The sequence below is a fragment of the Barbus barbus genome, assembly GCF_936440315.1.
Source record: "Barbus barbus genome assembly, chromosome: 5".
Classification (NCBI taxonomy): domain Eukaryota; kingdom Metazoa; phylum Chordata; class Actinopteri; order Cypriniformes; family Cyprinidae; genus Barbus; species Barbus barbus.
The window spans coordinates 26,421,347-26,441,527 of NC_136733.1; the positions used below are offsets into that span (position 1 = coordinate 26,421,347).

General features: G+C 37.4%; 1 protein-coding gene across 2 annotated transcripts in view; it reads right to left on the reverse strand.

Annotated features, from left to right (window-relative positions):
• LOC306869956 (BMP-2-inducible protein kinase-like) overlaps positions 1–20,181 on the reverse strand; it is a 38,702-nt gene that overhangs the window by 7,644 nt on the left and 10,877 nt on the right. The window contains exons 2-14 of one of the 2 annotated variants that reach the window (XM_079416928.1): positions 10,162–10,280; positions 9,964–10,069; positions 8,924–9,066; positions 7,604–7,725; positions 6,374–6,455; positions 5,359–5,491; positions 4,975–5,078; positions 4,810–4,889; positions 4,558–4,706; positions 4,265–4,458; positions 2,571–2,702; positions 1,314–1,465; positions 145–302 (exon numbers count right to left, since the gene is read on the reverse strand). In XM_079416928.1, coding sequence (XP_079273054.1) covers positions 145–302; positions 1,314–1,465; positions 2,571–2,702; positions 4,265–4,458; positions 4,558–4,706; positions 4,810–4,889; positions 4,975–5,078; positions 5,359–5,491; positions 6,374–6,455; positions 7,604–7,725; positions 8,924–9,066; positions 9,964–10,069; positions 10,162–10,280 — 1,674 coding nt within the window. The remainder of the gene's footprint in view (positions 1–144; positions 303–1,313; positions 1,466–2,570; positions 2,703–4,264; positions 4,459–4,557; positions 4,707–4,809; positions 4,890–4,974; positions 5,079–5,358; positions 5,492–6,373; positions 6,456–7,603; positions 7,726–8,923; positions 9,067–9,963; positions 10,070–10,161; positions 10,281–20,181) is intronic. The other variant, XM_079416929.1, reaches the window with a different exon arrangement.

Genomic DNA, 20,181 nt, shown 5'->3' on the forward strand with positions numbered 1-20,181 from the left:
TGTTAGTGTAAGAATAAAGCAGGATGTGTATGCCCTCTGCTGGAGAGGGTGTAGAATAGAATACTACAATAGGATAGACGTCTGGATGCAATTCTAAAACGGGCTCAAAGGAACAGACACTCAAAAAGAAACAGAGACACTTGCTTGCTCTTAGAAGGTCAAACTCTCGATCGAGAAGCTCCTCTTCAGTGAGTTTGGAGAAATTGTCTTCTCCAAATGGGTTCCAACCAGACATATCAGGAGGGCTATTGACAGTCTGGGGAGGAGGGCTAATGACATCCACAGTGGAAACTGGGTTTCTACTGAAAAAGAAAAAAAGTCAGACATTTAAAGAGTTATACGTTAATGTGAATACACAGCACTGTTCACTTTTGATGACTTGCACTGTATAACAAAGGTTCTTTGTGTGTGTAACAGTGCTATTCAAATTACTCTGTTTTCTCCTTATTTTTCAACACTTAAGTAAGCTGTTTTACTGTGACTTCCGATTCATTAGCCACTGTAGGGAAATAGCGAGAAGAATATCGAAGTGCAGTAAACAGCAAAATTGTATGCTCTACAAATCAGTGTGTGTTTATAATTAAGATAATACATTAAAATAATATGGTAAAAAATACCAGTTTGCAGTTTCCAAGCAGCATAACAACTAAAAATAACGAAGCGAATAACACCGAAAGCCAGAAACATTCAATATACAAATGGCCGTAGCCGTTCTAATGTGAAAAATTAGATGGATATACACTACTGATCAAAAGAGATATAGAAATCAATGCTTTTATTTAGTTATAATATTGTAAATTGATCAAAAGTGACAGTAATAGACATTTATAAATGTTACAAAAGATTTATAATTCAAATAAATCCTGTTCATTTTCAGAAGCGTGAAAAAATGCATCATAGTTTCCACAAAAACATTAAACGACCATTTTCAACATTGATAATCCAAATCAGCATATTAGAATGATTTGTGAAGGATCATGTGACACTAGGCTGGAGTAATGTCTGCTAGAAATTCAGCTTTGCCATCACAGGAATAAATTACACTTTAAAGAATAAAAATAGCTGTTTAGTATTTTAATATAAAGTGTAATATCTCAGAATACTACAGTTTTTCTGTGTTCTTGATCAAATAAATGCATCCTGGGTAGGCATAACCCATAAAAAAAAAAAAAAAAAAAAAAAGTGTTTTTGAATGGTAGTGTACATTTTACTGTGAAATTCTATGACAACAGCAATGTGACAAAGTAATTTTCACTCAGTGTGACAGACTGACTATGGAGAAGGACATCGGTAATAATGTCCAAAGTGCTTGCCTGATGTTAGTGAAGGGTGTCTCTACTGGAGAAGGTCCTGCAGGGTTATAGGAGCCCAGTGGGCTCTGGAACTCCAGAGGGGAGATATAGGGCACCTGTTGGACTGGAGCACATTGCTGCTGTTGAACAAAGGCCTGCTGGTACTGATGCATCTGTAAGGCAAAGAAACTCAATTTAGTAAACTGCTGCAGGTTTTAACCATGGCTGCTGGGGTGTGCTAATGATCATCAATTGTTCGATTTTCAGTCTGACAACATAATGGTGCTACTTTCGTGTCTCTTGTATCATACAGCAGCATCTGTTGTGTTGCTAGGCTAAATGTTTGATGTTATATGAAGCAATGGATTTACAAAAAACTGCTAGAAACTCAAAACGACATTTCACTTCCATTTCCATTATTATTTATTAATTTGTGAGTAGATGTATAATAAGCAACATATAATATGCAGTATTGCATATTGTAAAACCTTTCAGGGTAACAAGACTTGGTCATCCTGGGTATTTTGTGATAATGAATAAATAGAAGACTGTGCATCATCCCTTCCTTAACTTTTGCTTAACACAGAGAAAAGTGTGCTTTTCCTATACGAAATGGCATTGATGACACAGGGAGATAGAAAGAGACACGCAGACAGAAAGAGCGCCACAGAGGCCTTCGAATTTCCCTACAGTGTAATTGCCTCATATGTTACGATTTAACACAGAGAATCGGTCGATTTCACCACCCCATTCAATCCCCTGATGGTTTTGCATGGAGCAGATTGCATCTGAAATTAAACAGATGGTAACCATTCGGTGGAAAATGAGCTAAAAATTGCTCCGCCTTAACATTATGTATTTAGCGAAAGTCATTTAACAACATTTCCCATTTTAGCGTAAATACAATTCAAAGGAATTATTGACGGTTATGATTGGGCGACATTCACTTGGATAGAGAAACAGTTTGGCACAGAAGACTGCTTCAGTTAGTGGGGCCAAATGAGTATTTAAGGCAAAGACTGTCTAATTTCAGACTTCCAGGAAAAATTATTAATTAAATACAATATACAACATAACCTACTGACATACACATAGCGGCTAAATTTATATTTATAAGCAGCACCATCCTCCTGAACGCATTTTACATGTCTTCACAACATTCATTTATAAATCTCTCCTTTATTAGAACTGCATCTATTTAAAATTTGGCAATTGTCCTATTTAAAAAGTAAACAAATGACCCTTCAACTAACGCTCCAGGTGTATGAGGCGTCTCACCAGGGCAGTGTAGTGAGCCTGCTGTTGCTGCTGGGATTGATATATGGGCTGCTGCATCATCATCTGCTGCTGAAGCATATGCTGCTGCTGCTGCTGCTGCATCTGAAGGCTCTGTTGCATGGCCTGCTGATACTGTGAAAAAGAGAGAGAGTGATGTCAGTGGACAGTCGTGATGACCGTGGGAGTTTAATTTATCCTTCTCAATATCACAGTACTGTCATAAGGTTTATCATTTACCATCGCATAACTGAGTACATTTAAAATTCAGGGCAGCGGGGCTTGAACTCTAGACAACAAGACATTAAACATGTTGTTTACACAGAGTGATAACACTGCAGTTCATGACAGAACCATCAATTTCTTTGCTAGTAGGAAGAGCACTGGCTTGATAAGAGAGTGATGCAGTTTACTGTTGTTTTTTTTTTTTTAATGGAGCAGCAAACCAGTAAATGTTTTCATCAGAGCATTTTGCAGTGAGTGAGTATGTACCATTTCATTTAATAATAGGAGAAATTCACCACTGTTAATAAAATTTGGCTGTCTGTGGCAATCCTTTAATATTGCTGGTAATTTGAGTTTCTTTTGAAAATTCTACATTTTCTAAATGCATGTTATGCTATTGATCTTAATGTGAACAATTCATCCACACTCCATCACTCCTAATTAAAAAAAATCAAATGTCATAACTTGGCATTCCTGTGAAATGACAGACTTGTTTGTGGTGACATATGCCAGACTTCAATAATTTAATCATCTTAAACTCTGTTGCTTTCTTACAGTCAACTGCAAGCTCACATTCAGATCTGCCATATCTGATCAACAACCAATGGATAGCAAACAATTCCCCACTCCACATTTTTTTCTTCTTAGATTATCTGTTTCGCTCAATTGTACATCACAGAAGAAGATATCTGTATGATTAACCAGAGAACCAGCAGCTATGCATTAACAGTCAAATTAAAAGCACACAGCGCCACCTGTGTGCGTAGAGCTGCAATGCCAAGAGATAATACTTGCAAATTAATTATAGTGGATTTACAGATTACATTATAGGCCACAGATCTTAATTTCTAAATGTAATACTTATTAAATCCTCAAGTCATTCCTTAAAAAGGAAACATTAAAAACAAAATAATGATTAAAATATAATATATTTAATATGAAAATAATATTTATCACCCGTTAGTGACAAGTGAAAGTGACGTGACATACGGCCTAGTATGGTGACCCATACTAGGAATTCGTGTTCTGCATTTAACCCATCCAAAGTGCACACACACAGCAGTGAACACACACACACACACACACCGTGAACACACACCCGAAGCAGTGGGCAGCCATTTATGTTAAACACCTAAAAATGCTGAATGTAAACAGTTCCACTATATTCAAAGTTGTTTATTGTTTAAACAATGTAGTCATGTGCTCATAAACAAATGATAATGATCAATCCAAAACAGAACCAACCGACTGTCAAAACAGAACAGATCATGCTCTAACACACACACACACAAACTATTAATGCCACTGGGATTTAAAAGTCATATAAAAATTCTTTATACACCTATAAAGAATACGATGCCTAAATACGGTGCCTAAATACGATAATTTTCAAAGACCTGCAAGAAATTAGTTTAAACTTAAGGGCCAAAAGCTGCTTTACATTGGTCTTGACCCCCTGAGCCACTAATTACCTGTTGCATGTACTGTAGCTGCTGCGCAGTGACTTGCTGTTGATGGTGTATATTGTGCTGCTGCTGTTGTTGTTGTTGTTGTTGATGATGTAGCTGTTGCAGTCGAAGGTCTCCAGGCTGCAGCTGCTGTAACACTCTGTTCTGCTGACTGCTGTTCGGCATCTGTGCAGCCGACTGCTGCCCGTTTCCAGAAGCTAAGACAAGCACACATATACAGTCAAAGCTAATGTCTCTAAAGTGAAAAAAAAAAGAACACAGACCATTTTTAAGAAAATGTGTATAATAATGCTCACCTTTCTGGCCGTTGCTAACCGTACCTGAGGATACAGTCATTTTCACAGGAGTTTCAGAGCTGGACAAAGGCAAAACATTACTATTTGCAGCTTTGGGTCTTTGTCTGGGTGCGATTGATGTTTCTGTTGGGCCAACTGAATCTGTTATTCTAATGAAAAAAATAAAATACAAATAAGGTGAAAATGGGATACTCAAATGGTTAGTTGGATTCAAATAATCTGAAAGTCACATACAAAGCTCTAAAATGTTACCTGGCTTTTGTCAGGCTCTTTTTAGCAGCAATATCACTAGCAGTAAGGGGCTCTGGCAATGAGGTGGGAAAGGGAGAGTTCTGTGTGGCAAAAAACTAACTCAATTATTTATTATTCTGAATCAAAACTTTAAATTCAACTATTAAATTGTGTGAGGAAACTTACAAAAAGGTTTGGCACTGGACACTCCTTTCCAGCTAACCGAAAGGCAAAGTAAGAAACTTGATAGATATCAGGTCTCTTTTCTTGATCAGGCTCCAACATGTATCCTGGGGGGGGGGGCACGACAGTTATCAGGTTAGCTAAGGGTGCTATGTACAATACAAAAGTACGGTTTTAGGAGAATCGAATTGTCACCCAGAATTGTCATTTTTGGGTGAACTCTCTCGTTAAGAGGAAATATAATTGTCCAGTACCTCTATACAACCAGAGTGTGGAGCTATTGTCTTAATATCAAAACCCCACCACAGCCCTTGTGTACTCACTCAAATTACACCGTCTTCCACAAAATAATTTGAAATCTCTTGGGAATATCTGAAAGCTGCTTACTGATTAAACAGTGTAACTTCGAGGAGAATTTTGAACCGTCCGGAACAGCAAAGGTTCCGTCACATATGGCAACTTGACTCTCCCCAAATGGAAGTGTGAAGAAACACAGCTTGTACAACAAGCATCCAAGTGCCTGGGAAAGAGAGAGAAAACAAGAAACTGTAATTCCACACAAGAACATTCAATACATCAGGTTTCGTTGCTCTAATAAGAAAACACTGCACCGTGACAACACTTATAACGGCTGACAGCTGCTCTATGTTGTGTGAGATGAATTGAGAATTCTTTCTATTTTCAGATGCAGCAAATGGGCAGGAAGTATTGTCATACATTTCCTCTTCCTACCCGAGCAAGTTCTGACACGATGACCATGAAGTGCAACCATTTGCACTGGTGAAATTTAGCACAACGAGACCTTTCCATTGAAGGACTATCATGGAACTATGGGTAGACAGTTTCTTTTCTGTTCGGTCCAGCATTTGTTTGGAAGGAAGAGCAGTGAAATGAGGCTATGTTACCTTTCACAGCATGATAAAGAGGAAGTATGCCTTCATGAGGCCCTCATTTCTGTTTTTACAACACTGCCAGAAATCAGGAAGCTCTTTTCTTTACTGCTTTCCATCAGGCACACATGCACATAACACTGCTCCTCAGCTCTAGTAAACATGTCTTGGTACAGTACTTGAAAAACAAACTCAACTTATTTCTACACCACTGCAACCTGACGCAAGCAAAGCAAAACATCAACAAAAGGATCAATTTTGAAACAAAGCCAGGATTTCAAGGATGGCTGTAAAGCACACCCCTGAGAGGCCTCATTTATGGAGGAAACCGGTTTGGCATCAGTGTCTGCTGTGTCAGTCTGACCAAACCAGCTCTCCAGCTTGTGCAATGTGCTGGAGAATGACATTAGAGAGAGTGAAAAAGAGAAATAAAAGCGATTGAGTGGGTGGAGATGAGGGAGAGAGAGACTGGGGAGAATGTGTGTTTTTGTATGTTTGTGTTCAGTACCCACCCAGATATCAGCCTTTGTGGTGATGGCTTTCCCTTGGTACAAGTTAATCATCTCTGGGGCACGGTATGACAGAGTCGTGTACCTAACCAGAGAAGAATTAAAATAATGGAAGGTTTTAAAGCCTTAACTTTCTGCTGCAAGAACTAGTAACAAGAAATGACATCATGTAGATAAGCTTAAAACATTTAATAAATTCCTCAAGATTACACGCACAAAATGATTTACTCTGAGGCACCACTATTCTAATATATTTTGTCCACTACAATATGCATAAACACGTGGTCAGAATTGTTGTTACCCTTGGTAATTATGATCAAAGGCGGCTCTGAAAATAAACCTGCATTATTAATCGTTTAATCTTTTTTTTTTTTTAAATCACAAAAATCTAACCTTTCATTGAACTAAAAAAATAGAAAATTGGGGAAACTCATTATGAAATAAATGTTTTTCCTCAAATACACGTTGGACAATTATCGGTACCCCTAGAAATTCTTATAAGTAAAATATCTCTGAAATATATTCCCATTCATATTTACAATTCTGAGCACTCCAGGGGGATTGTGAACATGAAATTATCCAGTCATCACAGTCATCAAAAAACCAAGCTTCTGCTATGGCCAATCCAGTCCTCTGACCTGAACCCTGTAGAAAATGAGTGAGGTGAACTGAAGAGAAGCACCACCAACACGGAGCTGGGAATCTAAAGGGTCTGGGGAGATTCTGGATGAAAAATAAAATGGTCTCTGATCTCGTCAGGTGTTTTCTAACCTCATCAGGCATTATAGGAGAAAATATAAAGAGATTTACAATGTTAGCAAAGATCCTTTATTTCAAATAAATGCTACTCAGCTGTTCTATTTAGTAAAGAATCCTGACAAAATGTATCATGTTTTCACTAAATATTAAGCAGTACTAACTATTCCAACTTTGATAATAATAAATGTTTCTTGAGCACCAAATCAGCATATTAGGAATTATTTCTTGAGAATAATGTGACACTGAAGACTGAAGTAATGGCTGCTGAAAATTAAACTTTTCCATCACAGAAATAACATTAAATATATATTAAATGTATCAAGTAGTCCAGAGAGCCATGTAATAGTAAACAATACTTGATGTTTTCCCAAACTATACAAACAGTGCAAGTAAAACATACAACACACACAAAAAAGTACTATTTGTAAATTCCTTTTGTGGTTCAGCTCCACACTGTTCTGAAGAAATTCTTACTTCTTGATCTCATCCTCCACCGCAGTTATTCCATCTTTATGTGGAAGAAGAACTTTGTGTGTGGCACTTCCAAAGTCACACAAGACGTAGTTTCCCTGGTTATTTAGGAGGATGTTTTCTACCTGTCAAAACACACACACACACACCGGTTGGTGATCTTTGTCACTTGAATGTTTGAATTTTAGAGGTTGGACGTATTAACAGAGACAGGAGAGGAAGAAGAAAATTGAATGAAGTACTTTATATATACATATTATACACTTTATATTACATTATATATAGCCATTTTTAAAAGTCATAAACTTGATACTTACACCAGCCAAATTTCTAAATTACAAACAGTCAGCACTCTTTATAATTAACAATGTGTAAATACATCAACTCCTTTTAGAACCTTCAAGCTAAAATGTCACAAATGTAACCCGTGGGATTAAATGGGTTAATGCTTTAAACACATAAGGGGGAAGTAAACCGGTTACAACTAGTCAATTTGGAACATTAAGTGGACATTTAGAAAACATACATGCTTATTGGAGAGAAGGGAACATTAATGAGATCCTGCACATTATATTTGTATGTCAACATGGTTATACTGCAAAATATTTTAACAAAAACATTAACCATTTTCACACAAATAGTATGTCTTTAGTAGACTTGAATTGACATTTACAGTACATTCAAATCTTTTTTGGCTCTTGACAACCAGGGATCCTTATCTGCTTATGTTATATGAAAAACAACAGCCCTGCATGAGGAAATCCCTCAATGACAAATGAGTAAACATAAATTTCTTCCACATCAGTGTTCAATAATTTCCCAATTATTTTAGACTGTGATTGGTTTTGACTGGTGGGAAAAAGTGTTCATTTGAATGGCACCACTGGCCTGTTCCCACACTTTTCTGCCAAAAGGGCGGCCTCGCTTCTTTCAAGCTCTGCTGTTTTTCACAGACACAGCATAGCATGCCTGTCTTTTGCTAATGCTTGCCATTAATAATGTTTGTGAGCAGAGTAATTGGTTTGGGAGATCATGTCTAGTACTACTGTGTTAAACTGGAATGGCCAGCACATGGTTTCCTAAATTGTCAAGGAGTGTCCTCAATTTAACTTTTCAGCTAGGCAAATACAGCCAGAGAAAAGAGTGATTTCCAAAATTTATGAAATCACACAGACAAAAAAAAAAAAAACACCAGACATGTCTGTACTTGTGTCTACAGCTTCACACATTTAATAAACCATATATATTATCATGAATCATTTATATTATCATTGCTTGGGAATATCCTGTAGTTGCCTTACTGAAGCATTTTCTGTACTGTACCTTTAGGTCCCTGTGAATAATTGGAGTTTTACACTGGTGGAGTCTGGAAACAGCTTCACAGGCATCACAGAATATGTTGAGCACCTCTGCTTCTGTGAATCCTACATGCAGCCGTTGGTTCATCTGCTTCACCACCTGACCAGCTAGGTGGCAAAAACAGATCAATTCCGTCAACAAACAAAGCAGGACCAGATTAGGGATATCATGAGATTGGAGGGGAAAGGAAAACCAAAGGCTTGAGATAATCCATTAAATCCAGATTTGTTAAATGTTATTTCAGTATCATTTAAATACTAGTATAGTATTTATTAATATTTTGAATGAGGTTAAAAAAAATTATAATCTTGTGAATGAGCAAAAAACATTTTTTTTTATTTTATTTCTATTCTATCTACTTGTTTTCTTTTTATTTATTAAAAAAAAACGTCACCCTCTAACACTAGCATTCTCTATTCGGTGTCTATTCTACCTACTTGTTTTCTTGTTATTTATTATAAAACAAATAAACAAACAAACACCTTGCTACATGTAAAGCATTTGACTAATCAGGACTTTTCACAGCACTTATTATTGCTCTTTTGTTGGCTTGGTTGCTTCTACTGTCCTCATTTATAATTTGCTTTGGATAAAAGCATCTGCTAAATTATTAAATGTAATACTTTTAGGTTTTTTGAACAATAGCAACAGTTGGATCAATTGGCTGCAGTTCAGTTGGCTGCAGAAACCAGATAAATTCAAGGCATCAATGCAATGTACTAGTTAAATTGCAAACCAAGTACTGGCTTTTAGTCAGAAATACTGGAAATTCAGGATGTTAAGTTCTGTTAACAGTTCTTTAAAACAGCTGCCTCTAAAATAGCATGTGTAAATCAGAGTAAACAAGTATTTCACTTTAAGATTATAGTCAAACAAATGCTTTTACAGTCAGAGGAACATACTGTGATGCAAGTATGAGCTTGTATTTCAGGAATTTTAAATCACACAGAGATGATGTTTAGAGTGCATAATGTTTAGAACAGTTTGATTTAAAGCTCTATTACCCTTGCAATACTCCATCAGAATCAGAACCTCCCATACACTGTCTCCAACTGCATTGGTGGTTGAGTCCAGATACCGCACAATGTTCTTGTGGCCCGACAACTCTTTCTAGGGACACACAAAAAAAACAAAAAAGATTTTGTAAATGTGATGTATTAATGTACTCAACCAAAAAAAAACACATCCTCACGGTGACTCACCATGATTGTGATCTCCCGCTTGAATATGTTCAAATCGTGGACATTGTTCACATACATCCTTTTCAGGGCACATCTTACTCCACTGTGTGCGCGGGCCAGAAACACCATGGAGAAACCTCCTGGATACAAACACACATATACAGAAAGTTAGTTCATTAGGTCAGTGATCTCCATTTGACCAGTGATAAACGTTAAGCAATTGAAACTGAGAACTCTTTAAATCCACTTTGTACACACAAATAAATACACACATTTGAGTTTCCCAACAAAGTAATTCAAAGAGTTCTGACATTAAACAGTAAAAAATAAAAATGACACATCATGCTGATATAATGATAATTGTTTATCATCAAGCTTGCACCATTGCTTTATTACTCTCATTATTTAAATTTTTATACATTTATAATTTGACTTCTTTATAAAACAAAATATGAACATGTTTCACGTTTGGGTTTACTGAAATGTCTTTAAAGGGTGAGGATTAGGAGAAATGGTGATGAAAAGCAAAATGGTTGATTTCACAGGCAGCAACAGCATTGCCATTTAAACAGAGAGAGTTGTGGGTAGCACTGTGCACCATGAATGAGAGTCGGAAATGAACAATTTAAAACCCATTACTACTGCCCACGTCTCATTTTTGAAGAACATGGAAGAAACCTTTTGTAATGGACTTCTTTCATTCTGCTTTAGTTTTCTTTTTATCTCATCTAAAATTGGAGGTTTAATGGACAGAAGAGGTTGAACTTTGTATCAACCCGAGATGAGTTCAGGGATCATCTGTGTGACCTTCCATGACTTTCGTTCATGTTTAACGCAGGTATGAGAGAGAGAGCTCAAAATGTCCTTCCAGCAAGGGTCCTCTCATATTGCTCAGTTGCTCAATACATAAAATGCATTTTCAGGAGGAAAATATGATAGAAAAGAGGCCGTCTTAAGCCAAGTTAGGGATTGGCTCACTGTTGGCAGTCGCCTGCAGTTGGCCAAAGGAGAAATATGTCAGGTTCACCTGAAAATGAAACTGACATATTTACTCAATATTGTTCCAGACTCGTATGACTGGCTTTGTTCCGTGGAACATAAAAAAAATGATTTTTTTTTTTTTTTTTTTTTTTTTGGGGGGGGGTTCCATAATGGGACTGTCAAGCTCCAAAAATGAAGAAAAAAGCAACTTAAAACAACTTCAAATAACTTGTGTGCTAAATTCTAACTCCTCTGAAGCCTTGAAGTCATCTTTGTTTGAGAAAAAACAGTTAAGTTCAAGTAAAGGTCACAGAGATACTAAAAAGGCAATAAAGGAACATGGAAGACGCAATAAAATGTGAAAAACAATGATGGTTAATAAACTGATTCCAGATGGGCCAACAACAGCAGTCTCAGAGTGAATTTAAAATGTAAAAAAATGCTCCTCATTAAAAGTAATAAGGGCAATAAGTAAAAAAAAAAAAAACCCCCAGAGTTTAATGTCTAGCCACCTGACTTAAGTCTCTGTGCTTCAGCAAAACTCAATGAATGTGTAGTTGACTGCCTACACAGTGGCGAGGAGCTCTGAACCAACATGCAGCGAAGAAGGCCGCCATGCCTCTGCAACACTTCTCCCATCAGTTCCAGGGTGAATGAATCCTGGCAACGCATGACTGGCAAGCCTTTTCTCATTAACAGCATGCTGAGTCACGGAGTGGTCCACAGAAAGAGAGAGCCTGACACAAAGGAGGACCCACAATGCTGCACTTGTTGCCTAACAAACTCATGCTTGTTTAGCTGCCCTGAATTGAAAATGTATTCATATAGAGACCCACTAATCGGGACCTTGAAGAGGTGGAGAAAAACAGTGTTGCAGAGAAATCCCAATACAAAAACTTGGAATATACTTAAAGATTTTATATTAGCATAAAATGGAAATTCACCATCTATTTTGTAAATGCATCTATGCATCTGGTTGATTTTATAAAAAAATAAAATAAAATAAAATTCATCCCTGCATGTTTTTTTTTTTTGGCCTCATTTTTAATCAAGACATTAAATTTATATTTCGAAATGGCAGATGTCTCACTTGATGTATGCCAGACTTCTCAAATAGTTTAGTCCACTCAACTGCGAGCTTACATTTATATCTGCCTCCATCCAATCAACAACAATGGATAAAACCCCATCGTACATTTTTATCTTTTTCGATAATCTGTTTTACAAGGATATACACTACCATTCAAAAGTTTGGGATCAATAAAAAATTAAGTGTTTTATGCTCATTTGCATTGATTTGATCAAATATACAGTAAAACCAGTAATATTGTGAGCTCTCTTGTACTTCTACAGAGCTCTGAGCAAAATCTCTCATTCTTCCATTTAAAAAAGATATGAGATCATTTCAGGCTACATAAATATGAAGGAAGAGCTCAAACTAGTGCCTATTAACAATGAGCTGCCCATAGTGTGACACCAAAACAGCACCACTAACCATATTCAAGCACAAAGAGTGAACAAAGCGCACAGCATAGAGAGCTCAGACACAGCTCAGAAAGTGTGTCAGGGTTCACCCTGTCATTGAACAAGGGAAGTAGAGGCACGCTGCTGATGACTAATACAGATAAAGGACAGTTCAGTCTCACGCTAACATGCTTCACATCACTAAACCCAAGTGGCTCCAGATGTGCAGAAATGCACACAAACATGGTCTTGAAACACAAGATGTTTTGAAAAATGTTGTTGGTCACTGGGGTCTGGACAGTGTCGTTTTGGACTTCATTGATTTTCATTGCATTATCCGAAATATCTTCTTCAGAAAGTTTCTTATCTAAGGTACTTACTTATGTCATTTAGCAGACGCTTTTGTCCAAAGCGACTTACAAATAAGAAAAAGTAACTAAAACTAAAAGTTACAACTCTATAAATACTATACAACCACATATTTAAGAAAATAAAGAAATTAAATAAAATTGACATGCATATAACAACATTTCAATAATAAATATATAAATGAATAAACTAAAATAAAAAGCGATACTTCTATCCCTTGCCAGTGTCCCTGCCCGGTGGAGTCGCACGGTAGAGTTGATGGTCTTTACACTCTTCGGTCTTCACACTAAGAGGGCTTCACACGACGACTGCCGTGACCGCTGCTGCGGTATAATAACCTTTTTTATACCAATCCAACAAATCACCATTTCAATTCAGCTGGACCCACTTTCCTGTTTATCAACTAAAAATGGCCAAGCAAGTGCACACACTGACAAGATACGCGATACAGTACAAGACCAAACGCGATTTCAGCACCTCTCAACACAGTAAACAAAAATAGGCGTTTCCGAGCAACGGCAAATGCGCTAAACACTGAGACAAGTAAATACACTTACGAGCTGATTTTAAACTTCCGCTGATAGACTGCTTCTCTTAAAGACTATTTCATTACACTGCCTTCTGCTGGCGCTTGAACCCACTTTCCTGTTTATCAACTAAAAATGGCCAAGCAAGTGCACACACTGACGATACAGTACGAGACCAAACGCGATTTCAGCACCTCTCAACACTGTCTTATCTAACATATCAACTTAAAATATGATGTGTTAAATTAGGATTTTTTGAAAATTCGTATGACAGAAGCTAATCTTAACTTGATTTGGGATTCTTATCCTATTTTACAAAAATCATATCTTACCTCTAAGAAATCTTAAATGGCATAAATCAAGTTCGACAATCCACTCTCAGGTCTGTTACCAAGCAACCAACACTGCACTAGCTGCTGAGGTGGTAAACAAAAGCTAACTCCCTTTGAAAATCGCCTTTTGCAAAAAAAAAACGTAAGGCATTAGTCACTTACAACTGGTAATACTGCAGTTCCTGTTGCGTGGCAGTCTGTAATTACTTTACTGTTTTGTCATCAAAATGGAACATCTTCAGGGTCCTCCAAGAGTCTTTCTACCATTAAACATCTCCGTTGTTCATTTTCAATTATTAATAAATGTAATACCATTGTTGGACAGCGCAACTGTAAACAGTTTTTCTGTTAGTTTTCAAATAATTTTGAAGTTAGTAAGTTTTAGGTTGCCCTCAAGTGAAGACAGTTTTTAGGGTTTTTTGTCAAGTTAGGAGGTTTCTGACTGTTTTTAATGAGAAGCAGGAAGTGTAGTCATGCCATAAAACCATACTAGTAACACTGATGACTGGCCTAAATTACACTGGATTATTACTGATATAGGTCAGGTGCTATTCTGACATAATTGTCAGTTATTTCTTCCTGTGATCTAGAACAGTTGCAAGAGGCCGATTACACAGTTCGTTAATCTGAGGGATATCAGAAAAACATACACAACAGCTGTCACCTGTGCAAATGCAGCCTCTGTTTCCTCACCGAAGGCTCATGGAGAGGCAGGCGGCAGTGTGAGTGATATTGATGCCTGCTGATGGTACACATATGGTGCAGGACAGTGGTTTAAATCAGGCCACTGGTTTAACTTTCTCTCTTTTAGTGGGACATAGGGACGCAACGATGCACCCCGAGCCGGTTGAAAATCTATACAAATGTGTGACGATTCAAGTCAGCTGAGATGTTACACGAATCACGATACAACAGGGGTTGGGGTTTACATGGATGTATATCTGAGGGGAACTGACTGTTCAGAAAAGTTTAGATGGTATTTTCTTTTATCTCGCCTCTGCACAATGCATATTAAAGCAGTGTTTGAATTCACAGCGCTGCTTTGTTTACAGTGGCAACCAAGGAAAAGCTGTATGGCTGTTGTTCCATAAGCGCCACCTGAACCAGAGTTCTCATTCAGCCCATTTGCTGTGTTTTTTGTGTGCAGATGTTTTATGTAGTATGGTTTCACAAAGCTAAGGTCAGACCTAGGGCTGGGTATCGTTCAAAAATGTTCGATATCGATACCGATACCTTGAGTTCGATACCGGTTCCTGAACTTTTTTCAATACCAATTTTATGAAAACAGTTTTAACAAGATTACATTATCTCAAAAAACTTTGTTTTTATTTTTTTCAGCTTGTTGACATGTATACAGACTCAAAGACTCATCTCCTGAGCCACTGCACAAAGGAACAAAATATAGCCAACACAATAAATCAGTATAAATAATTAATAATCCCGACGGGCCCTGACTTTTTTTTATGCCACTAGGGCCGGACTGCGGGCCAATGTTTACATCATAGTTCAGACGCAGGCCAGGCCTCGGGCATCCATCAATTAGTGATGAAAAAAATTTGCCACGCTGGTGGAAACAACACGAGACCGTGCTACTGCGACTGTCGAGAGCGGCTCGACGGTGTTTAGTGTCCCAGCAGCAGCAAGCGCAGCTCTCATATTTTATCAAAAATATCTTAATTTGTGTTCTGAAGATGACAGAAGGTCTTATGGGTTTGGAACAACATGAGGGTGAGTAATGACAGAATATTAATTTTTGGGTGAACTAATCCTTTAAGATTTTTCCACAAAAAAATTGAAATTCTGAAAATTCAAGCCGGTTTGGCGCATCATAAGGATGAGGAAATAATGAAATTTTTTTTTTTTGGCTGTAGTGACAATGTCTAGTGGCAATAATAGGTGAAATCACTTGGGACATTTGTATTAAGTTCCCATTTAACTCTCTCCCATTTAAAAAATTCCAAAACATATTTAAGCATTTCTAAACAAAGGTAAACCAGACTTTGAGAAATATGCTCTGGAGGAGCTCAGGCACTTTAATTATATGGAAAGAAAATGAACAGGATGAAACTTAACAGAATGGAAATTAAGAAATTAACAGGATGTTGAACAGGATGAAACCCAACAGGATGCAAATAAAAAGCTAAACTTCCCATGGCTCAGTGAGAGTTTGAGAGCATACATGAGTGTGTGTCAACTTTAAGACCATCTTTTGAAGTGCTGACATTATATTTGTAATAGTAATTTTATGGAACATCATAAAACATTTTAAAGCAAGAGCAAGACAAACTATATAACAAAGAAATGGCCTACTTCACAGAATTAATGGCATTGGTGTTAAAAATGGTGTTAAAAAAAAAACACTTGCATTTACTATTTATTACTTTTCTACATGCCATCCTATCAGAACAATTTAGAGCAGTGTTTCCCCTGCCATTATCTTTAGGGGGCGGCATAAACAAATACATGAACGACATCTCCACTGCTCTGAGAGTCACTTCATGAGCATTTGACCATTTCATTTGAGTACAACTATCCTCATATCATATACACACAGAAATGTAAAGGTATTCACGGCAACCCATCAAAATAAAAGTTCGGGTTTAAATTGTAGACATTGCGGTAGAAATATATTCCTATTGTTCAGTAGAATGTACTTGTACACTGTGTATTGGCAAGAATCTGGCGATACGATACGTATCACGATACAGGGGTTGCGATTCGATATATTGCGATACTTTAAGCAAGGCGATATATTGGGATATTTCTTATTTTAAGAATAGCATATATTTTTTTAGGAAAGCTGTCATTAAGAGCACATCGCCATATTCAAACCTTAGCAGTAAATAAATAAATTAAAATTGTTAACCAGAACACACTGGGATCTGCATTTGCAATAATCAGTCTGTGTAACATTCAACGTTATTGAACCACTTTTTGTGCAGTACGAGTAAAGGGGGAAAGATTAAAGTGCTTGCAGGATTCTTTAGTTAAGTGTATATAAAATGTATTTTATAAAAAGACCATATACACTCACCTAAAGGATTATTAGGAACACCATACTAATACTGTGTTTGACCCCCTTTCGCCTTCAGAACTGCCTTAATTCTACGTGGCATTGATTCAACAAGGTGCTGAAAGCATTCTTTAGAAATGTTGGCCCATATTGATAGGATAGCATCTTGCAGTTGATGGAGATTTGTGGGATGCACATCCAGGGCACGAAGCTCCCGTTCCACCACATCCCAAAGATGCTCTATTGGGTTGAGATCTGGTGACTGTGGGGGCCATTTTAGTACAGTGAACTCCTTGTCATGTTCAAGAAACCAATTTGAAATGATTCGAGCTTTGTGACATGGTGCATTATCCTGCTGGAAGTAGCCATCAGAGGATGGGTACATGGTGGTCATAAAGGGATGGACATGGTCAGAAACAATGCTCAGGTAGGCTGTGGCATTTAAACGATGCCCAACTGGCACTAAGGGGCCTAAAGTGTGCCAAGAAAACATCCCCCACACCATTACACCACCACCACCATGATGGATCCATGTTCTCATTCTGTTTACGCCAAATTCTGACTCTACCATCTGAATGTCTCAACAGAAATCGAGACTCATCAGACCAGGCAACATTTTTCCAGTCTTCAACCGTCCAATTTTGGTGAGCTCGTGCAAATTGTAGCCTCTTTCCTATTTGTAGTGGAGATGAGTGGTACCCGGTGGGGTCTTCTGCTGTTGTAGCCCATCCGCCTCAAGGTTGTGCGTGTTGTGGCTTCACAAATGCTTGGCTGCATACCTCAGTTGTAACGAGTGGTTATTTCAGTCAAAGTTGCTCTTCTATCAGCTTGAATCAGTCGGCCCATTCTCCTCTGACCTCTAGCATCAACAAGGCATTTTCGCCCACAGGACTGCCGCATACTGGATGTTTTTCCCTTTTCACACCATTCTTTGTAAACCCTAGAAATGGTTGTGCGTGAAAATCCCAGTAACTGAGCAGATTGTGAAATACTCAGACCGGCCCGTCTGGCACCAACAACCATGCCACGCTCAAAATTGCTTAAATCACCTTTCTTTCCCATTCTGACATTCAGTTTGGAGTTCAGGAGATTTTCTTGACCAGGACCACACCCCTAAATGCATTGAAGCAACTGCCATGTGATTGGTTAATTAGATAATTGCATTGAGAAATTGAACAGGTGTTCCTAATAATCCTTTAGGTGAGTGTATATTTTTAAACCCTGCTTTAAAGGTTCACAGTTTAAGTTTACAATTGTAATATACAATGTCATAACATTTTGATCTGAACAAAAAAATAAATCCGCTTAGTATTAATGAAAAATAAATTGCTTACAGGATTCCAAAAGAAAACAAAATTGTAAAACAATAAAAATAAATAAAGATATTGAACAGTCTCAAAACCTTTCTTCTTGGATTTTACAGGTTTTTCAGATTGTATTTATGTTCCGCGTGGAATCGCCAGAACGCGGCACGAGTACCGTCCCAACTGCACAAAACGCCCCCAAGACGAGAGAAAGCTGCAGCCGCGCAGCGACACTATACCGCCCGCGGCAAGCGGCGGAACCGAGGTGGCGCTCGCACCGTGGTCCCAGGGCGGACATTACCACAAAAGCCCAAATGACGCTACACTTCAGCTTTGTACACCGAAACGGGAACTGGAACAATTCTTTCATCCTCCATTACTGGCAGCGAACTATATTAACTCTAACATTAGTGGTGGCCTAATGCTAGTATTTCCTGTCACTGTTTAAGTTCTGAGATGAAGACCGCTCTCTAGCGGTTGGGATATGAACTCAAAACTAAACAACTGCCATGAATCCTGTATGATTTTTTATTATTATTTTTTTTTAATATCGATATTCCGTTTTTGAGAATCGATACAGTATCGCCAAACAAAATATCGTGATACTCATGTGTATCGATATTTTCTTACAGCCCTACTTAATAGCCTACTAAAATTATTAAAACCTTAAGGAATAATCATAAAATGTCTTCAATGTTTTAATTGTAATATTAAATCCCCTTTATTTTCCCAAAAAAAAAAACAAAAAAAAGATTTGTTTAATTTTCATTAATTAAAATATAAATTAAAATGTTTTTGTTTTGAATTGTCCACAGGGATGTTCTTGCAGATCTAGCCCATGTTTAGACCTTCTTTCCAATAATAAAGCCAGAAATGGAATCCCCCCCACCAGCAGCCTGATGTGCTGACGATCACAAATGCTGATTCTGCTGTGCATAAGAGAGCAAACAGAGGACATTTGCCTGCTTGTTCTGGGTCATTCCATACAACATCTCTAAAAATACTGATGACTCCACAGAGCTGGGCAATATAGCTTAAAAACATCAATATTTCCAGTTGTTGACAATTTTATATACATCAGATATTTATGCACTGCTCTTTACTGCACCCTAAAACCACTAAAACAAAGTAGATTATAACTGCTCAGTAAAATTGAATATGTATTTATAACAATTTATGCCACTATAATACAGCAGTTCTCCTGTTGTCTTTTTTTCTCTTTTCACATCTGCTTGACATCCCCCAGGTCTGGAAGTCGTATCTTATTTTAACAGAGGAATCTTTCATAGACACCAACGACCCACATGCAGCTCACAAATATCTGTTAAAGAACACTGCCTAATCAGTTTCCCTTGAGTCCTCCAAGTTACACCACAATGATGCTCACAAATTTATCTCTGGTACAGGCTGACCTTCTAAAAATAGAGATGTCTGCTTTTGGTGAGAAGCTTAGAGATTCTGCACTTTGCAACAACCTCCTTGATGGCAACATGAGGTTGACTTCATTCTTTTTTGGAACTTTACGGATGGTCTTAATTTTCTTTCTCACAGACTTGATTACAACAAAACGTTCACTTAGAAGTGCTGCATATTTTTAGCAAAAACGTAACCCCTAGAGAAATGTCCTTCAGCTAAATTTATCTATTACCAGTAAACCAATATTTCTCTGAGCAATTTTATGAGACTCTTAATTTAACAGCTGACCTTCTACTACTAAATATTTTTGCATTCAATGTAGAGAAACAAAACTAAATCAGAAAAGCAGAATACTTCTTCACTGTCAGTGAAAGCAAGAACATACAGTAAAGTGATACAGAACTCCTTTGACAAATTGCATTCATTAACATGGTCATTTGTATAATATAAATGTATCTGCACTCGAAACTAGCACATACTCCACAGCAAAATGGTCCAGAATCCAGCCTCAGGTCACAAGTCAAGTAAAATTAAATAAATAAAACTGTCAGTGTCTTAAAAACGCAGTACTTTTGAATTACAATGGTGAAAAGACAGCAAGATGTTTTGCAACAGACATAGGTTCCTCTAGTTTA